General features: G+C 43.1%; 1 protein-coding gene across 6 annotated transcripts in view; it reads right to left on the bottom strand.

The window, feature by feature from the left end:
- The window catches only part of SYNCRIP (synaptotagmin binding cytoplasmic RNA interacting protein), a 25,708-nt gene extending 8,038 nt beyond the window's left edge, over nucleotides 1-17,670 (bottom strand). For 4 of the 6 annotated variants that reach the window (XM_066994575.1, XM_066994576.1, XM_066994578.1 and 1 more), the window contains exons 1-10: nucleotides 17,457-17,669; nucleotides 15,994-16,153; nucleotides 14,989-15,107; nucleotides 14,695-14,802; nucleotides 12,960-13,073; nucleotides 12,694-12,870; nucleotides 7,847-7,982; nucleotides 6,765-6,970; nucleotides 1,749-1,898; nucleotides 364-485 (exon numbers count right to left, since the gene is read on the bottom strand). In XM_066994575.1, coding sequence (XP_066850676.1) covers nucleotides 364-485; nucleotides 1,749-1,898; nucleotides 6,765-6,970; nucleotides 7,847-7,982; nucleotides 12,694-12,870; nucleotides 12,960-13,073; nucleotides 14,695-14,802; nucleotides 14,989-15,107; nucleotides 15,994-16,141 — 1,280 coding nt within the window. In that variant the 5' untranslated portion in view covers nucleotides 16,142-16,153; nucleotides 17,457-17,669. Of the gene's footprint in view, nucleotides 1-363; nucleotides 486-1,748; nucleotides 1,899-6,764; nucleotides 6,971-7,846; nucleotides 7,983-12,693; nucleotides 12,871-12,959; nucleotides 13,074-14,694; nucleotides 14,803-14,988; nucleotides 15,108-15,993; nucleotides 16,154-17,417 lie in introns of all 6 variants that reach the window. The other 2 variants (XM_066994574.1, XM_066994577.1) reach the window with 2 other exon arrangements.
- Between the last annotated feature and the right edge of the window lie 1,326 nt (nucleotides 17,671-18,996).

The following is an 18,996-nucleotide window of genomic DNA, read 5'->3' as shown; positions in this document are numbered from 1 at the left end:
TACCAGTACTTCTAGGTCTGCTAGTAGGAATACATGCTGCTGAATACACTCATGTGACAGACCAGTGCAGAAATACAGGAAACTTTTTATTCTGAAGTGAGAAGCGTGCACACTTAATGACCTGCAAACGTTTCCTCTGGTGCTCATACACCCATTGAACAAAACAGTACCTGAATTCTCACAAACAACACTACAAGATCTTAAGTAAAATGCAGACAACTTAAACGCATCCAACATTTTCAGAGAAGCCAAAGAACCTGTATACACTATGGTAAAGCTACTAACTACCCCAAGTTCTAGTTCTCTACGAATATACATGTCTTTCAGAAGTAATACAACATATGTGCATGCATTTACACTTACATCTGATTTTTAGCCGCTTGTCTCTGAGCTTTCCGTTCTTTCCTTTTTTGATCTGGTGGCTTAGCAAAAACAATTTCAATGTTTTCTCCCTCTAAATCTTTGCCATTCATTTCTTCCATTGCCTGAAGGAATTAACCAGACTTTAAATATACTTCTAAGCATATCTGAAGTTATTAAGTTTACTCTATCCTTTAGAATATGCATTTTTAAATGTTATCCATAGCTAAAACAACAATATAAATCTAAAAAAATTAGACAGCACAATATTATGGGTTCCAGAAAGTTATGCATTTCCTCTTAACTTAGTTCTCAAACCCAGGATGGCATGGATAAGCTTAAAAGTCTTCCACTAAAAATTCTAAATAGGCTTCAATCTTTGTAAGCTGTTTCAGTTAATGAAGGGACAGAATTAACTTCTGAAAGGACAGTAAAAAAATATTTGCAGTAAATGTCTACTGTTAGCATAAATGCAAATGGTACTAAAACTACAGATCAGCAGATGTTTTTATGCCTTTGTTTTACATGTAGTAACTTCTTTTTTAAGCCAGAAACCCCCCAGAAAGAGTACGTGTGTCATTCTCACTTAAAAAAAACACAAAAAACACACCAACACATGCGCATGTTCCCATGGGTCACAGTAATTGCTACAAGTTAATTTTAAGCAGAGGAATCCTAAAGATTCTACCACTTCTAGGGACTCTACATAGCTGAGCCTCGACAGGATACGTATCCTGTGAGAAGATTCTTTCCATCATCTTTGTAAGCATCTGCTTCAAGGCATCTGGATGAACAAGAAAAGCTGAATCCCCTTGTATCCTGCTGTATCCTCCCACGGGACATAAAAATAGACACACTGTAGACAGGAGAGGAAGTGCACTTTCCCTTCCTAACAACAGATGACCAGAGAAAATCCAGCAAGACCAGGCTAACAAAATCCAGGGAAGACAATTCCTCAGCTGTCCCACACCTCTCATGAAAAGAAAAGGTGATTATTCCACACCATAAAAAGGAAGTCATTCTGTTCCTAGAAAATAAAAAGATTACCTAAATTTTTATCACCTGTCCTAGAGAAACTGCACTAGAGTCTATTGCTAACTTGATGAGAAGAGTCACTCAACATCTGGCACTTCAATTTCAACTGATAACAGGTATGACTATCTTAGATATTCATCAGAAGAACTACTTAGGATAGGTGCATCTAAGATCTAGTTTTTCAAATTAGCAAATGCATTTTCTTAGGAGATACCCAGAGAGGACAAAGGCATCAGAAGCATTTTAACGTTCCTCCAGACAGATTTTTTCTGAAGTTAGAAGTATACAGCTTCAAAACGTTATACTTAGTCACACGTGCGCACACACACAAGGGTACAGCCCTCTGCACTTACCTTTACAGCACCATCCCGTTCATCAAAATGGATGAAAGCATAGTCTTTTAGCTTCTTCACTCGCTCTAGCTTTCCAAATTGACTGAAGGCCTTTTCTAGTATCTCCTCTGTTACAGTATTGGCAAGATTGCGTACAAACAGAACTTTTACCTAGAAAAAAAAGAATTAAAAACAATATTTAGACAAAAAGTTTTGCAAGTCATGACTATTGGCAGCACTGAAAATATTATATTTTAAGTACATTTTATATACGTAGTTATGTAAATACATACGCTCATATATACATATATATATTCATATAGCACAAGTTGGCTGCAAACATCCCTGGCTGCTAAAAATATCAGATCAATTTTCAAACACGATTACATAGCACTAGTATCCTGAAAGTCAATACAGTTTCTGTTAACGTTTGAAAAAATCCTAGCAGCAGTAATTTTCAACTCAGGAACGCTTTCAAATTTGAAAGAAGGCAACTGAGACTGGTTACACACAAAATAATTAACTTATCAAAACATTCCATTGTTTAGACAGGTTTTGCAGAACAGTCATCACTGTAATATCTAGGTCAGAGGTGACAGCGCTGCAGCTCTCAAGCTGCTTAACTTGTGGCTTCCCTGCTACAGCTACACCAAATACCTAACAGCAGGACTGCGCTTGCCTGAGGAGCACTCAGTGACCTGAATCCACAGTTACAAGAGGGAAGAAATACAGAAAAGGATACGAAGGTTGACATTGCCAGGTCACCCTTAGACTTTCTCACAAGTCAAACTGAGTCCTTTCTTTGAGTAACAGCTACCTCAAATTAACTGAAAACCTATTCCCTCCCCCTCTGAAGCACGCAATATGGCTTGTAAGCTACATGAAGAGTGCTAGGCAGCTTTTAAGATCAGAAAGGCTAGTTATCTTAAGGGTTTAGGTACATCTCGTTAACTGCCTGACAGCGACTACATCATCAATGCAAAGTTGAACCAACCACAAACTATTTTAAGATGAAAGAAAACAATGCCATCTGACAAAGACTGATACTAAATACACCAGACGGCATGTACTGGACACCAGCGAATCACGTATGTTAGTGGGCTGGTAGCATTCAAAGACTTGTCCTTGCCCCCACATTGAGGTTACACTGAATGTCTGGACATTATCTTTTTTGCATGACATCACCCATGAGCTCTGGCAATTTATAAGCCTCTCTTACGTGTTGGGGGAGCCCCTTCAATACGCTGCCACCACGCGCTGACATTATAGTCTTACTTTCCCACAATGCAGCTGCCAATCGGCCACAAATGCCTGCAACATCTTTCCACACCCCCTCCACTGTTAGTGGCTTCTAACTAGCTGATGACAAAAAGCAAGCGAACATGCTACATGGCTGCATTTGACTTCCCATTCCCAGTCCCAAAGGTCAACACAAGTAACACGGGGTACCAAAGGACCACAGAAAGCATGCTTCAATTCCCTGAAGCAGAGCTATAATCTCTGCTCCTACAAAGCACAGGAATCCAGTAAACCCCAACACCTGTTGTATAAGACACAATTACTGTGTAATTAAGTTACAAACAAACAGGCAAGACTTCCATAAATCTTTGTCTCACTTGATTGCAGAACTAGGATGGGACGCAGAGTTTGGGGAAAAAAAAAAGAAAGATACTACAAGACTATAAATCTGATCCAGAGAATCAACTCTAGCCTTTGGCAATAGCTATTTTTGCTGATTCTCAGGGGATAAAAAAAAGTCACAGCCAGCTCCAGAAGGAAAGCTTTCTCCTACCCTGTGTTAAGCTTCTCCTATATGCCTTGATAGTACAGGCGAACTGTGTGCCTTCCAAGAACCATTTTTAGCAAACCATTCTAATCGCTATCTTTACCTTACTTTATTTCGTTTAAAAGAATCACAGAAGTTTTGTTGTGTAACCACTTGCTTTTAAAACTGGTAAGTTGCAAACAAATGTTCCTTATTCTTATACTTTAGGAAAGGATGAAAACTTGAATCTCATGAGGAACCAACCCTAAGAAGCCTTCACCAGTAAGTCCACAATGACTGACATATTTAGTGTCAGATATGATTAAAAACCTCAAAAAGTACTTTTTTCTTTAGTACAAGATGATTATTTTAGTACTAGCAGGACATTATTTTTTAATAAGAAATTACTTTAAATTTTCTCCCACACAGACAAATTCATTAATCTCTAATACCTCAATGATACCTTTGGTCATGTTACAGACCAAAAGCGTAGCTCAACCAATCAAGGAAGATGTCAAAACTAATAGGCAAATTAAAGCATAGGGTGAAAAAAGGAACTATTTTTATTTCATTTAAGGTGAAGAGACTAAAAAAGTCCTCTTGATTAAGGCTTGTAGGTTGTAACCAGGAATACACATCTAGAACAAGCAATATACCCCACTATCCTAAGTGCAAGTGCACAGCAGCACTTTGTCATAAAGGCAGGACCTGCTTGCAAAACTGCTGAAGACTGGACTACCCCCAAAACTACTGGGATCTGTTCCTTTTCCTCCTTTTACCTACAGTACAAACACTTCAAACTTTGTTAGTATGTTCTCCAAGGGTTAGTATCCCTGTCTCCTCTCCTGTAATCTACCAGGCAGCCATGAGCACAAGACTTTATTTAGCTGCTTAACCTGCCAATCTAGCACATGCTCTGTAGCCTCAGCCACATTACAGAAATAATTTAAAACATAAGAGGCATCAAAATGCTGCTTAGGAGAAATTAAACTATCAACACAACTACTAGAAGGTAGAAAAAAGTTTGGACCAAAAATCAATTACTTCACCAATTATATGCATACACTGATCTGTCAGAACAAGTACTGAACTCCTCTATCACATACGTCTGTAGCTTCAAAAACTAGCTTTCCTCCTCCTCATGCTGAAGATACTTCATGTTTAAGGTAACACCCCCTTTAAATTTCAAGTGCTTCAATATTTATTAAGTATACATCCATGTAGCACTCTCCGCAACATTTAAACAAAAGTCTAGAGGAGAAAGGAAAAAAAGGCTTGAGAAAACACTTTAGAATTGTAAATTAGTAGGTGTCAATACACTGACGAAATGGCATGCTTTTTTGCCAGGTATTTAGAACAACGTTGTTCACCCTCGAGCTACCGAGGTGAATCCGTCTTCCCCATGCTTTGCTCTTATGGAGTTTCTTTTCTAGTAATCTAGATGAGCACACTGCAGATCAGATGATTATTGTGATGAAAGCAACCTCCTACTCTTACTCAGTGTTTCCCCCAGAGCCTTCTACCAAAGGAGTGTGAGACCAGGGCCAAGCGCTCTCCCTTTGCTCCCGAACGTCAGTACTCAGGAGCAGACAGCCAAACTGCAGCTCACATCCGGGAGATCTGTGTGACTGTGACAAGTAGCTCAGCTGCTCTTAAACATAACACAGCAGTAAACTCCAGAAAGCAAACCTAACACCTCCAGCGGGGCCGAACGTGATCAGGCTTTCTGTAAACGTACTTGAAGTGGGCAAGACAGACTGGAACAGAACCTTTCCCTTGTTGTAAGAATAAACTAAGGGATGCAGCAAGCTAGAAAGGTCAGACACCAACACTTGCCTCAGTTTCTGCCTACACCCACAAACTATGCACTCTTTTTCAGCATGGTCATTCACATTTCCATTCCCTTTTGCATCAACTGCCTATATTTGGCAAATAGCAATAAAATATAACATTTCCCGCTTTAAATACAAAAAAATGTGAGGCATTAAAACCTTAACGTTCAAAAAATGAGTATTAAGTGGGGCAAAACACTAATTTCTTTAGCCTTTCATTCCGACATTTATAAACTTACTTCAGAAAGACACCTACCTCATCATATCCCCTATCACACCTTGCTTATCTATGTGGTCATGTCAGCAGAAGTTTGTGCTAATTCAACAGTTTGTTGGAGTAGGACGTCTCTTGAGCCAAGAAACTGATCAGATAGACAGCCACATATAGGAAATGTCATCTCTGACAAATTTTACCTGCAAGACTCTTCCCTGCTGTTGATCATATGTGATACAGAGCAAGAAAGTGAAGTCTGCAAACAGGGTAGTCCAAGAGCTTCTGTGATAGGCATGTTATAAAAGCAGGCTTTCTTCTTTTAGTAGGCTTTTTTTTTTTTTTCCTAAAAATGAGCCACTGCCCCAACCCTTTTCCCTTATAGCTCACCAAAGAGGAGATCCCAGCCACACTATTCTACTAGGTCCATCAAAGTAGGACTCCAGCAAGTGATATGTCTCAAATAAGAGTAAAAGCAAAGGCAAAAAGCAAGTAAAGAGAAGGTTATAAGGATATAGACTAGCTAGGAGCTTCCATGAAACAACTCAGCTACACAACACAATTGAAAAAGATAGGTCTGGGCATTATCTGATGGGGAAATAAAGAGGTAATATTTCTACAGCAAAATGAAGTGCTATAACGTACTTCAAGATGTTGAAGTTCAGACCTTGGCTTAACTGAAATACTCAAACTCCAAAATACTACCAGTCTCAATATTTTAAAAGATTAACACCCCACCCGAGTCAAAAATAAAGACAAAGTTCCAAATACAAAGTAATTGCTTAACTACTCAAAAGTAACTTCTACAGGATAGCTTTAAAAAGTTGTGTGTGTTACTGTAACATTCTACTTCTGAAGTGACAAACATGTAGTTCCAGAGTTAAAAATCATTAAGGCTTGTTCTCCGATCATTTCTGGATTTCTGTGCCACGATATACTAAACTACAAAGTCATTTTAATTTGGGGAGTCGCCACCACCGCTTCCAGATCAGAAATCAGCTACACCAGCATACATATCATTCACCCTTGGGAGCACAAGATAACATCTGCCAATAGTTTTTTTGAATTCACATCAATTCTAGAGTGCATTCTTATTTTTATCATCTCACTTACAACACTTTTTTCAAGAGGGCTGAAAGATGCTATTTAAACTTATGCTCATATCAGGAAGTACCTACTCTGGAACAAGGCACTTTACGTATATTATGCTTCCCTTATAGCTTTATTACCTTTGCCATGACTTCGGGATCTGGGTCTTCTATAGGGTCAGCCCATTCAACTGTAACAACATTTCCCCAGACTTTCACCTTGCCACTCATTAACCTACGTCTGGCCTGAGCAGCAGTCTTGTGATCTTCATATTCAAGGAAACAGAAACCCCGGTTCTTTTTCTTGTCATCGGGCTGATGATACAATATGACATCTGTAAGGCCCTCTGAAAATAAGCAAAATATTCCTTTGTTATGGCTTTAATCCACAAGGTTGTATTATAAAGTAAGGATTATCTTTCCGAGAAGTATGCATCTGATTAGCAGATCCAAAAAAGCACTACATGCTAGTCTTTTCAGACTACGTACTTATTAAAACTTCCTTACTTCCAAAGCCCACATTCTCCAAGAGACATTGGACTATCCCAGCTTAGGATCCCTTTTGTTAAGTGAAGAAAGCTTAAAAGTTATAGAAGAATACCTTCCATCTCCCTGAACAGAGAGTGCAACCAAAAGTTGTGCTTTGTCACTTTTCTTCTCAACCCCCCTAAGTCACAATACTTATCAGCATCTGTTTTTTCCACGGATGTCCAAAGAACAAAAGGTTAAACTTGCATGATTTCAAGACATCTAAGAGTTTCAGTGTTGCTCCAAGGAACCTAAAGTGTATCATTCAGTAACACAGGAAGCTGTAAAACGTTACCTTAGCAAGTTTATATGCTGTTAACAGAAAGAGATCCTTATCAGTAAGAACTCTGAAGCACAGAACTGGTTAAGTTTCCCAACCTGCTTCAGTTTTGTCTTGAAAAGCTTTAAAACATCAATTAGTACTGACATAATTAAACCATCTGTTTGAATGGCTTTTTTAAACAATACACACATTTTCTCAGTAAAACTTGGAACTGCACACCTTGTTTAATTACAAATATTTCAGCCCTCAGCACAGTAAGATTTTTTTTTTAATAAATAAAAATCAGGACAAATGCTAAGTCATCTCAGTTTGAATTCATTTTCATCCAACCATAAGCCAAAAGATGGTAAAAACACTTCATCACTGATCACGTTTGCCATCCTCTAGCTGTATGAAACAGTTACTCAGTTACCTGTTACTTTGCTGAATTCTTCAACAATTTGCTCCTTGGTTTTACTCTTAGGAATAGAACCAACAAAAAGCCTATTATTGGCAACAGAGATGCATACACCAATGTGTTTTCCAGAACGAATTTCATGATTGTTGTACTGAAAGAAAAACAGACAATCATCAGTCACACGTAACTTTCACTCCAGTCCAACAGCAGCAATACCAAATCTGTTGCTTCTGCAAACATGTAATGTATTGAATTATTTGGCAATTAACACATTCTTATGATATGTACTCAATTATTTTGCATTATACCCATGCTCTCTAAGCTATCTCCACAGCGCCAACCAACAACTTCCCTTCCTTTCTTGTTCAAGCCTTAGTCTTAATACATATACCTTTAGACTTCTTCATGTAGAACCACAAAAGGTTAATATGTCCAAACCAACAAGGTCAAGGCTACTCCCCCTTCACAACAGCACAAAACAAAACTCAGGTTCCTCTACAGATTGCATCTGTGAATTCTTAAATTGTATTGTGTGTCTAATAGAAGACAGGTGTTACAATTGAAGTCAGATTCCCTTCCAAAGCTCTATAGTTCACAAAGGAAAGCCATGATCAGGTCTTCTCCACAAAGCATACAAGAGCAATTGCCGAATTCTTTCCAAAGCATGTAGATTACACAGATAAAGTAAACAGCAAAAAGACTTCTATTGCTTTGAAATCTTAAGACTTTGTTCATACTCCGGTCCCAAAACAGACTGTTTAGAAAACACTCTGAACACATCAACAGTTCAAGGGGAAAAAAAACTATTACTGTAGACATCTGCTGACAAAAAAATGCCCTTCATTGAGATGCAGACAGACATGTATCATCCAAATAAGCAGCTGGGAGGTCAACTGTTGGTACATCAACCACTTTTTTCTGCACTGCGAGCCCTGCAACAGGCAATTCTTTAGCTAGGAAAATGTATTTTGTGGTCAACATTTTATTGACAAGTAGTAGGATAGCTTTTCAAAATTTAATCTAGCTATTTATTCTGTGAGTGATTTTGTGTCTGGTGGTAAACTTCCCACATAAGCAAGTTCTCCCACACCCCCTTCTTGCTTAGGGCACTAAAAACCAGGGTAAAGATGTATTTATATTTAGCTATTACAAACAAAAACTACATCACTGAAGACTTTCAAAGCTATGCAATTGTACAAGAAGTGAGCTAAAAAAACTGCACATGTGAAAAGGATCTTGAGTGGCATCTCTCCAACTAGTTATGTCGCAAAGCATAGCACAATACAGTAAAAGGCATCTCCCTATCTGTTGACTGTGTAGCAGAGGAAGAGTTGATTTTAAAGTCTGAAATAAAACCACACAGGAAAGACTACATATATATTTATGAACACTGACGAAGACTTATATGCATTAACAAAGAGAAGATTATACTTGCTGGAAAAAACCAATCCTTTAAAGAAACAGGTTTACAAAAAAGCTAGCAGCTTATAGGTCTGGATACAAGACAAACTGATTCTTCTTCAACTGAAGTATGTAAGATAAGAGAAGGTATTATTATCTGACTGCTCTTATTAAAATCTAAGACCAAAGTCTAACTTCATATTTAATCCAAAAAAGAGGCTCTCTCACACCTCATAACAAAAACTTTTCATAACTTCAAAGGAAAATAAGTACTCTAACATTGCTATTCCATGCTGATATTAGTTTCTTTTTCTCCATACTATCATACTTTACTACTTTCCATCATATGTTAATCCTACCACAGATGAAACAGTCTAGAGTTAGGTGCTCCTAAATATACAATTGGTGGTTTTGGGGCAAATAACTTGCAAAGCAGCTGCAAACTTAGATTAGATATCAATGGGCCCAAATCTTAACTTGGATGAAGTACCAAAACAGCCAGGCTACCAAATTAGCAAGGTCAGCAAAACACTTTTCCCTCGTCACCACTGAAGCAATGCCTGAAGTCAGCAGAGACATTAGCACCCCCTAGATACCAGAAAAGGTTTTTTGTTTTTTTTTTTTGCTAAGTTCCTCAAGAACTGATTCACTAACAGGTAAAGTCTGTTTTGTCATTTCATCCACTTTCACCTGCAGTTTGGTTCCAGCAGCAAACAAGCTGCACTACTGTACAGAGCTGGCAAACTGCTTAATAGGGATATTTGCACCTGTACCTGCACTTTGATCAAATTTACACTTGCTCTAGTCAAAAATGCTTAGAACTGTATATAGTAGCATGCACTATACCTTCTCCTATAAGCTTGGCTCACAAATACTTAATTCTGTGCATGGCTGCAGTAACCCTAATCACTCAGAAATCCTTTCCAAAATTGTTATCTAACAGCTTCATACGAAACAGTAGGAATTGAGTGTGCACATAAACACACAACTGGAATTATAATTCATAGCTGAAAGAGTGTAAACAGAAGGGAAATGCAAGCATGCGGACAGGCGAAAAAACACCTGAAAAAAGTCAGACCTAACTTCCAACAGCTGGTACTTGTGTGAACAGCACTTGAGATGCTGCTTCTACTTAACTGGCTGGGTGATTGACACCTGTACACTGGATTAAGCGTACAAGTGGATTAACTTAACTACTGTTCATATCTGAGAGTCTTCTCAGGATCAAGCCACAGCATTGTTCCATTTTTGTCTCAAGCACAGCAGCAAAGGTATTTCAAACAAAATTTAGGGATCTCCCTTTACAAGCTGCTGGAGCTATGCATAAACAAAATCATGCCTTCAACCTTTTAAGTGCAAGGTTTCTTCCGGTCAACGAATAGAATAAGTCAATGTTAAGTTTATCTAAAATATTGGTTCAGTTTTATATGAAGATGTTATAAAGACTGTGGCGGATAGCACAGCCATACAGAAGTGAATCACATGCAGAATACCTTACACCAATTGCAATAGCCTGAATACAGGTCAGTGTATTTTCTGCTGTTTGAGTATTGACAAAACCTCATAGCTGTCTATTAGTCAGAAAACTAAAGCAATGCAGAGATTTTTATTCTCATTTTTGGTATATTTCAGAATCATGAATGGGGAAAAAAAGCCTCTGGGAAGAGGATGAGAAATAAAAAGAGAACCCCCAGTTCCATGACACCCAGAAATCCCTGAAACAAGCTGTCTACATATCAGAAGTAGTATCAGAAAGAATACTGCCTGTTAAAATACTAGAACGTTAAAATAACTAGGACCAAGAGTTTAGTGTTTCTCAGAGGTCTTTCAGCAACCTCTCCCATGCATGTGTTAAAAAAAACAAGACATACACCCACCATTTTCAACTAAGCCACAAAGCCGTATTTTGCCAGTAACCCTACAAATCACTCAGGCACCTTGGGCAACTTCTGACACACCAGACGACCCAAGCCAGCTGGGACCAGGACCATGCAAAAGCTGACAAACGCCACAGTATCCAGTTTAGAACTAATCCTGCCTTCAAAGGTTAGCATGAAGGCTGAAAATCTGCCGTACCAACCCTAACACTTTTCAAGTATCTACACTCTGTGGCTATCTAGCAGAGAAACACACCTTATTTTTTCCTGCATATCAAAGATCAAATATAAAGGGACTTTAAGTACCTCCTTTCCTTCCCTCGTATCATTCAGTAGAAGACTGAGGCCAGGACCTGAGCTCTAACTTTTATGGAAACACAATCTGAATGACTTTTCAGGCCCCCTCAGGAGCACACTGCATTTAAGCAAAATAGCGCTAACTGAAGAAAAATTCCTTTTCATTTAATAGACGCTTCTGATAATATATTTAAATTTGTTTCACTCTTTAGGTAAGTCATGTGAATAACTCATGAGTTTACACAAAATATAAATAGCTAAGCTGACAAAGTACAAAGAGGTATATGCAAACAGTTATCGTAAGTGTATTTGGATTGCACACAGGAACACACCAGACATGCTTGTTTAAAAAGCTAAACAGAAGATACCAGAACTTTTTGTACTTTTTTTTTTTTTTAAAGAAGATTTTTCAATACTGTTTGAGAGGCATTTCTATCTTCAGCCTGATTCATCTCAACCAAGTGGGTTAGCAAGGTACCTTAATGACCTAAGATGCCCCTTAATACAGAAGAGAGGTTTGAACCCTGCCATATTAGCACAGTATCAGTATGCCTCAGAATGAGTATGGTTAGCGCTCTTAGGATCACACCATGCATTGTGATCTCAGACACACCAATGCAGCACTAACTAGCTCAAAGAATTCAAGTTTCATGTAACTAGAAAAACAATAGAGCAGGGCAACGATTGGGGACATAAAACCCGGAAAGCTTATTAAGAGTTTCCCATTCTTTATATCAGACCATTTCACACCTCTGTCTTAAAACAGAGGAAGTTTTTAACCGGTAGATTTTCTGTCATTTTCCAGATAGTTAACACAGACAAAACAGACCTTGCAAGTCAAAAATGATTACTTATTATCTGAAGTATCTTATGAAATTCTGTGACTTCAGATGCATTTTCCCAGTATGGTGCCCCCTGCTGGTGCACAAGCAAATCAAAATCATAAAACCTGACCAACTTCTTTGTAACACAGCATCTCAACAAACACTTCTAAAACTCATCCAAATGCAGACAGCTCAGAAGTCACTACCGCTACGACAACTTTTGTTAAGATTCACCTAACCGGACCAAACAGCAGTGCACCTACTTTATTTCCTGCCCCTAACACGCCCATCAAAGATTTATACACAGAATTATGTAAAAAATATTTAAAAATGCCTGGTGGACATTCGTAAAGTCATCTGAAAATGACACAGTTTAATTTTAAGCATTCAGACATTAGGATCAGGACAACTGCTTATAATCCACAGTGTGTTCTTAAAAAAAAAAAGATATAAGAAGACTTACCAGTTTAACAGCCTCCTGAGCTGCCTCTTTAGTACAAAAAGTGACAAAAGCATATCCTCTATTTAGACCAGTTAATGGATCCATCATTAAGCGGAGATCCCATATAGGGCCAGCTTTCTCAAATAATGGAACAAGTTCATCTTCAAACAAGTCTCTTGGAATCTTGCCCACAAATATCTGCAAGAGGCACAGAGTATTTTTATTCATTAGGTGTATTTCTTTTTTAATATATAAGCAATAAATCTACACAAACATCTTCTCCATACCTCTGTACCAACGGAGGGTTGCTGTCCTGAATATACAGACTCTGGAGGAGGTCCACCATACTTTCTCTGTCCAGTAGTCACATCAAGAGTGTAGCCGGTTCTTTCCAAGAGTGCCTTCAAGTAAGAAATTTAAAATTTTAAAATCATATGCAAATTCAGCTAATTTGGACGTTCTTCATTCACAGACAACAGACATGCTCATAATTCACCTTAAACTGTATTGCTTTGAAACTCTCACAGGCGAACAAGCCTACTACTAGCACTTTAACAACAAACTTGCAAAACAATTATTAAAACTGCCAGGTAAAGAAACACTAGAAAATTGGAGGTTCACATGGAGTTTTCCCCGATTCCTTCATTTTCATACAAAAAAGAGGCCAAGTAATAGAACAGCGAGCTTCCCTTTAATTAGGAAGATCTTAGCAGTCCGAGCCACTTCTTGTTTTGGCATGCCCGATCCTGCAAACGTTTATGCACAGAAGTTCCCTTCACTTAATGAGATTACTCATAAGTGTGAAGTTAAAGAACACGTTTAAGTGCTTACACTCCTGGAACACTGTTCTTTCTGCTTCAGGTATCCCACCGCTGAAGTTGTGATCAAACTCCCCTCCTCCTATGCTGTTATCCCTCCCCATCCTCCCCTCGGTTCCTTGGGGGCACATGCAGCATCCCAGCACAACTGGTCTTCGTTCTGATCACTGCATACAGTTACAAATGTATGCAAAATATCTAATGAGAAACTCCTCTGAAAGTAGCCTTTTCTTAACAATTTTGTACAAAGACACATCGACTCTACGCACAAAAGAGCAGCACATTTAACAAGTCCAATTATAATCAGGAGTTAATTTCACAACTGGAAAATTGCAGAGTGACTTTGAACGCTATAGCCATCAGCTGTGAAAGCCATGCTACTTTAAGTTACTTAATACATACTGTTGTTTTATGTGGTGGTGACAAGAACTGTATCACTTGTTTGTTGTTTTTTCCCTTTTTTTAAAAAAAATTACAATTACACCAACATCCCAGCCTCAAAGTGAGAAAAAGACATTCTAGTTTTGCAAGCTACATAGTTATTTGTAATCTTTAACACATTCATTTTGCACTTTACACATAAAAAGTTAAAGATGAAAGATTCTCTCACTTTTCTAAAGCATCAACTAAGCATACTTAGGTTTTCCTTTCATTTAGCTTTGGAAAAGTTGCTAATTATGGAATTTAATATAAGTTGTGGTATGTCTAACTCTGGACCCAGGAGTTTCTTGGTATCAGGAGACTCACATGAAGAAATAAAGTATCCTTTAAAACAATTTTGGGTACAGATTATGACACACATGCTATCTCCCTGTTGTAGAATTGCTTTAAACCTGAATTGAGGGAAAAAACAAACCAGCAGCTGAAGTTACGTATTCCAAACTCAGAGATCTATGCTGACAAGTTTCCTAAAACTATGAAATAGTAAAACTGTCTCAACTAGTCAATCCTCAGCTCATAAATCAAACCATCCAATCTTTTTTTTTTCAATATACATTCAGACCCAGTAATTAACAGGATGTAAGTTTTCTCTTGAAGATGCAGTGTAAGATGAAAATGTAAATGACAGCTCTTAAATAATGATGAATAATCTAAAATAGCCTTCACTAGAATATCACAGTTTTATAAGAATTAAGGTCTCTGTCACAAAAGCTTTGCAAAAAACACAGACAGACTTCATACCTTGTATCTCCTAGGCACATACCTTAATTTTTGCCTCATCTGGTCCTTTGCTAGAATCTGCCACCTTGGTCCCCTGTTTTTCCCTCTGCCTGTACGTCTTCATGACTCCACATAAAAAGGCACTTTTGTTCTGCAAAAGATGCATTAATCTTCAGTTCTGCGAACATTACAAGCCCGAACCAATTTCTACCTTGAACGAATAAAGGGCCTGTTTTACGTATCATGTATGGATCACTGAAGAGATTTAAGCAAACTTCTTGCCAGTCTACTAGTAGTTTATCCCTCAACAATTACATTCTAAATTGCTTAACGTTACCTGAACATGTGAGAGATCACTGTCTTTAAACTGTTGAAGCACTGCCAGTGCACCTTCTTCATTAAATTCCTTTAAAGCTTCAATAGCTCTTTCATCTAGATCACTATGTGCAACTAGCCCTAGAGAAAAGAACAAAATTACTAATTACACGTGGGCAGCAATCTTTGTTTAACCATATTTAACACACCTAATATATTTCAGTGTTCCCTAAATCAATCACTGGTTAAAGTTACAATACTCAAGAAGTTGCTTAGCCCTTTAAGTTAAACATTAAGTGCATGTAACTTTTTTAAAATCAAGTTTTCAAAAAAGTTTAGATTTAGAGTAACATATCCTACCTTAGAGTCACAAAATCATAGATTCTACTACCTTTATGTATCTGACTTCTCAGAAATCCAGATGTTACACAGGCCAAGTTTATTTTCAATATCCTGAAGCTGAATTCAGAAGGCTCTATCAAAACCTGACTTAGCTTGACTAGCAATGGTACCATGATATATTTTGAGAGAAGACTATAAACTGCAGCACTAGAGGAGTAATCACAATAATCCAAAAAAAAAAAAAAATCAAGCTTTAAATATGCTATTTCCATACAATAATTTTTGCACCCATGAGCTCAAATACTATATCACGAAGTAACATTTACATCAGAAGATGACTACCAAGGCTTCAGTTACTTAAAGTTACTGAGAAGTACTGTAAAAATGCACAAAGACCACATCACCTGCCCCTTCTAAGAATCATCTGATGCCTATTCCAGCTGTTGCTACAGTCACATGCAATTTTTTCCCCCTTTCCCAACCCTCAACCCAAGGGGCCTAGCCCAAGGCTTTTCTCTGAAAAATACTATGACAGATCGAAATGACTAAATGACAAAAATCCGCAGATTTTTGTAAGACTGCAGTCCCCATACTTTGGAAACCACAAGAAGTTGCTATTTTAGCCCAAAGACAGACGAATATAATAAAGCATGGTAGGTGTGGTTTTGCAAGCTTTACATCTTACCTGCAACGTAAATTTCATCTAGTTTTTCAGCAACTTTCTGTGGTAAACCAGCATCGAGCAATGTCTGGAAATGCTCAGAATGGGTAACTGCTGCAGAAGTATCCATGGGCTCTTCGGTACCATTCCCATTAACATGTTCAGTAGCCATGTTTCCAGATATCTGTCCAAATGCAATAAGCATCGTAATTAAGCTACAAACATCTTCGAGTAGCACAATTCAAGTGACAGCACGTGCAACAGACCGCCCTGTTCTCGCAGAGAGACCGCAGACCACTCCCGTGACACTTTCGGCTTCGGAAGATGCCCCCAAATTCCTCAAAAGAAGCCCTAACACAAAGGAAAGCCCTGACACCGCTGCCTAGCGGGGGTGGGGTGGCTTTCACTGCAGGTTTTACACAACCCAGCCAGACACTGACTCACCTCGCTCCCTCCGTCTCTCCACCACGGAGCTCCGAACAAGTTCGAGATGGAGCAAGGAGCCAGCGGCGGGGGAGGGCGGCGGAGCAGCCCTGCCGCACGCAGCCGCCGCGATACCGCCGCTGACACCGGCCACGGCCGAGCCGCCGGCCGGCCGCCCCCCGGGAGCCCCGGGCTCCCCTCCCCGGTGCCGGCCGGGCCGAGCGAGAGGAACAAAGCGCTCCTGGCAGCCCGCACCCACCCACGGCGGCGGCGGCAGCGGCGGCCGCCATGAGCGCGATGGAAACACGTGCTCTGCGCGTTCAGATGTCCTACAACTTCCTCCAGTGACCGACTTCCCCCCCCCCCCCCCCCCCTCCCCCCCCCGCCACGCTCCCGCGGGAGGAGCGGCTCCAACCCCCCCCCCCCCCCCCCCCCAACACGCCCCGAGCCCCGCAGCCGCTCCCCACCTCTCACCCTTATTCCCCCCGGGAGGCCGCTTGCGACACCCCGGGCCCGATTTCACCACCCGGCCGGGAGCTCGCCGCGCCTCCCGACCCCCACCTCAGCCCGTAGTCCCCGAAACAATGCGGGGGCCCGCCGCCAGCCTCCCCTCCCGGCTGCTGGGGGGGGGGGCACCGCGGGACGCGGCCGTGAGGGACCCGCGGTGCAGGAGCCGCTCGGCTTCCCCCGGCAATGAATGGAGCGGCGGGGCCGGCGGGACAATGAGGCGGCGGCCACGCGTCCCGCAGCGGGCCCGGCCCGGGGCCGCCCCGCCGCCGCCTCCTCCCCGCAGCAGCCGGGCCTAGCGCGAGGCCACCGGGCCGGCCCCGGCCGCCCACCGGGAGCGGCCACGACGGCAGCCGGCCCCTCCGCCCAGCGGCACGGCAGCGCTGCAGGGCCCCGCCCGGCCGCCCCTTCCTCACCCTCACCCTCACCCTCCTCCTCCTCCACCACCACCACCACCGCGGCCCGGGCCCCGCTCCCGCTCCCCCCCCTCCCTCCTCCGCCGCCGCTCGGCTCCTCACCGCTCCCTCCCCGCTCCCTCCCGGCTCCCTCCCGCCGACCTGCGGGGCTGCGGGGGTCGAACCGCCGTGCGAAGGGGGCTGCGGGGCGCGCGTGGGGCTTAGCGGCTCGGCGTGGCTGAGGAGCTGCCCCCCCCCCTGCTCCGGCTCCCTCGGCGCGTGTCCGGACAGTGTGCTGGAGCTGGCGTAAAATGGCGGCCGCTCGAGCGCTCACGCCGCTGCTGGCACCAACCCCAGCCCCTTCCACTCGGCGCGGGGGGGGCGGGCGGGCGGGCGGGCGGGGAGGGGAAGGGAGGTGGTGGTGGGGGGGGGGGGGAGAGAGAGAGAGAGAGAGGGGAGGGAGGGGGAGGAGGAGGAGGAGGCGCCGCCGCGCGCGCTGGCGCAGCCCCAAAGCCGGGGTCTCCCAGGCAGCTCCGCAAGGGTTATCGCCTCGCCCCGCCCGCCCCGGCCGCGCGCCCCGCCCTCGCCCGCTCGCTCTCTCCCCGCCGCGCGCCCCTCGTGCACGCGCACGCCGCCGAGGAAGGAGGGAGGCGGCGGCGGCGGTGGCGGCGGCGGCGGCTGCGGGGCGAGCCCCGCCCGGCGCCTGCCCGCACCTCCCTCGCGCCCCGCGGGAAGGAGGAGGAAAAGAATGATAAAGGATAATAAATAATGAAAATAATAATAAAAAAAATAATAGTAAAAGGGGTGCCGGAAGCCGGCGCGCCGCGATTGGGCGAGCGGCCGTTCCCACGGTGCGCAGGTGGCACAAAGGGGAACGGCGCGGCCGGAGGCGGGGAGGGAGTCCCGGCCCGCGGCGGGGGGAACGGCGGGGAGACAAAGCCACGCAGACAAAGGGAGGGGAGAGAGCGGCGCTTTGTGTGGCTGCCGGCCAGCCCCGAGCGCGGCAGCCGCGAGCCTCCGCTGGAGAAAGGGGGAGGCGCCGCGCCCCTTTCCCTTAAGGGGGGCACCCCTCCTCAGGCGGGCACCCGCGCCCTGCAGGCCGGTTCTCTCCCCTCAGGCGGGCTCTGCTCAGCCCTCAGGCCGGTTCCCCCCCTCAGGCCGCCCCCCGCACGCCCGCCCCCTCAGGGGGCTTCTCCCCTCGCCTCAGGGCGGCTCCCGCCAACGGCCGCCACCGCCCCCCGTAACGGTCGCTCGCTCCTGAGGGAGCGGGAGCAGCCCCGCGGCGGGGTAGGGACGAGGAGGCAGCGCCTGGGGCTGGGGAGCCGCGGCCGTGAAAGGGGGTGGCCCAGGGACGTTGGGGACTTGACGGGAAGAAAGCAGCCAGCCCCAGCTAGAGCACTGGCAGATGTGCGTTTCGTGGGGTGGATTCTCCCGGCTGCCAGCCCCCGGCACGCCTCGCCTGCACACCTTGCAGAGGAGACTTGGAAAGCAGCCCCATCAGCTCTGCCAGACCTGTAACTCCAGCCGGGCAGGGAGCGAGGAAGGCACACAACATTACTCCCTTCCTCCAAGGCAGCTCCGTGACAAAGAACCACTGCCACCCCTTAGCACACAGCCAGACACCCTTCAGCATCTCTAACACGTGAAAAATCCTTCAGCCTGCACAGGGGAGCAAGCACAGGCAGCTACAGCACACATTCAC

This window comes from Anser cygnoides, chromosome 3 (genome assembly GCF_040182565.1).
Source record: "Anser cygnoides isolate HZ-2024a breed goose chromosome 3, Taihu_goose_T2T_genome, whole genome shotgun sequence".
NCBI lineage: Eukaryota > Metazoa > Chordata > Aves > Anseriformes > Anatidae > Anser > Anser cygnoides.
This window is presented reverse-complemented; position numbering and strand designations above follow the sequence as displayed.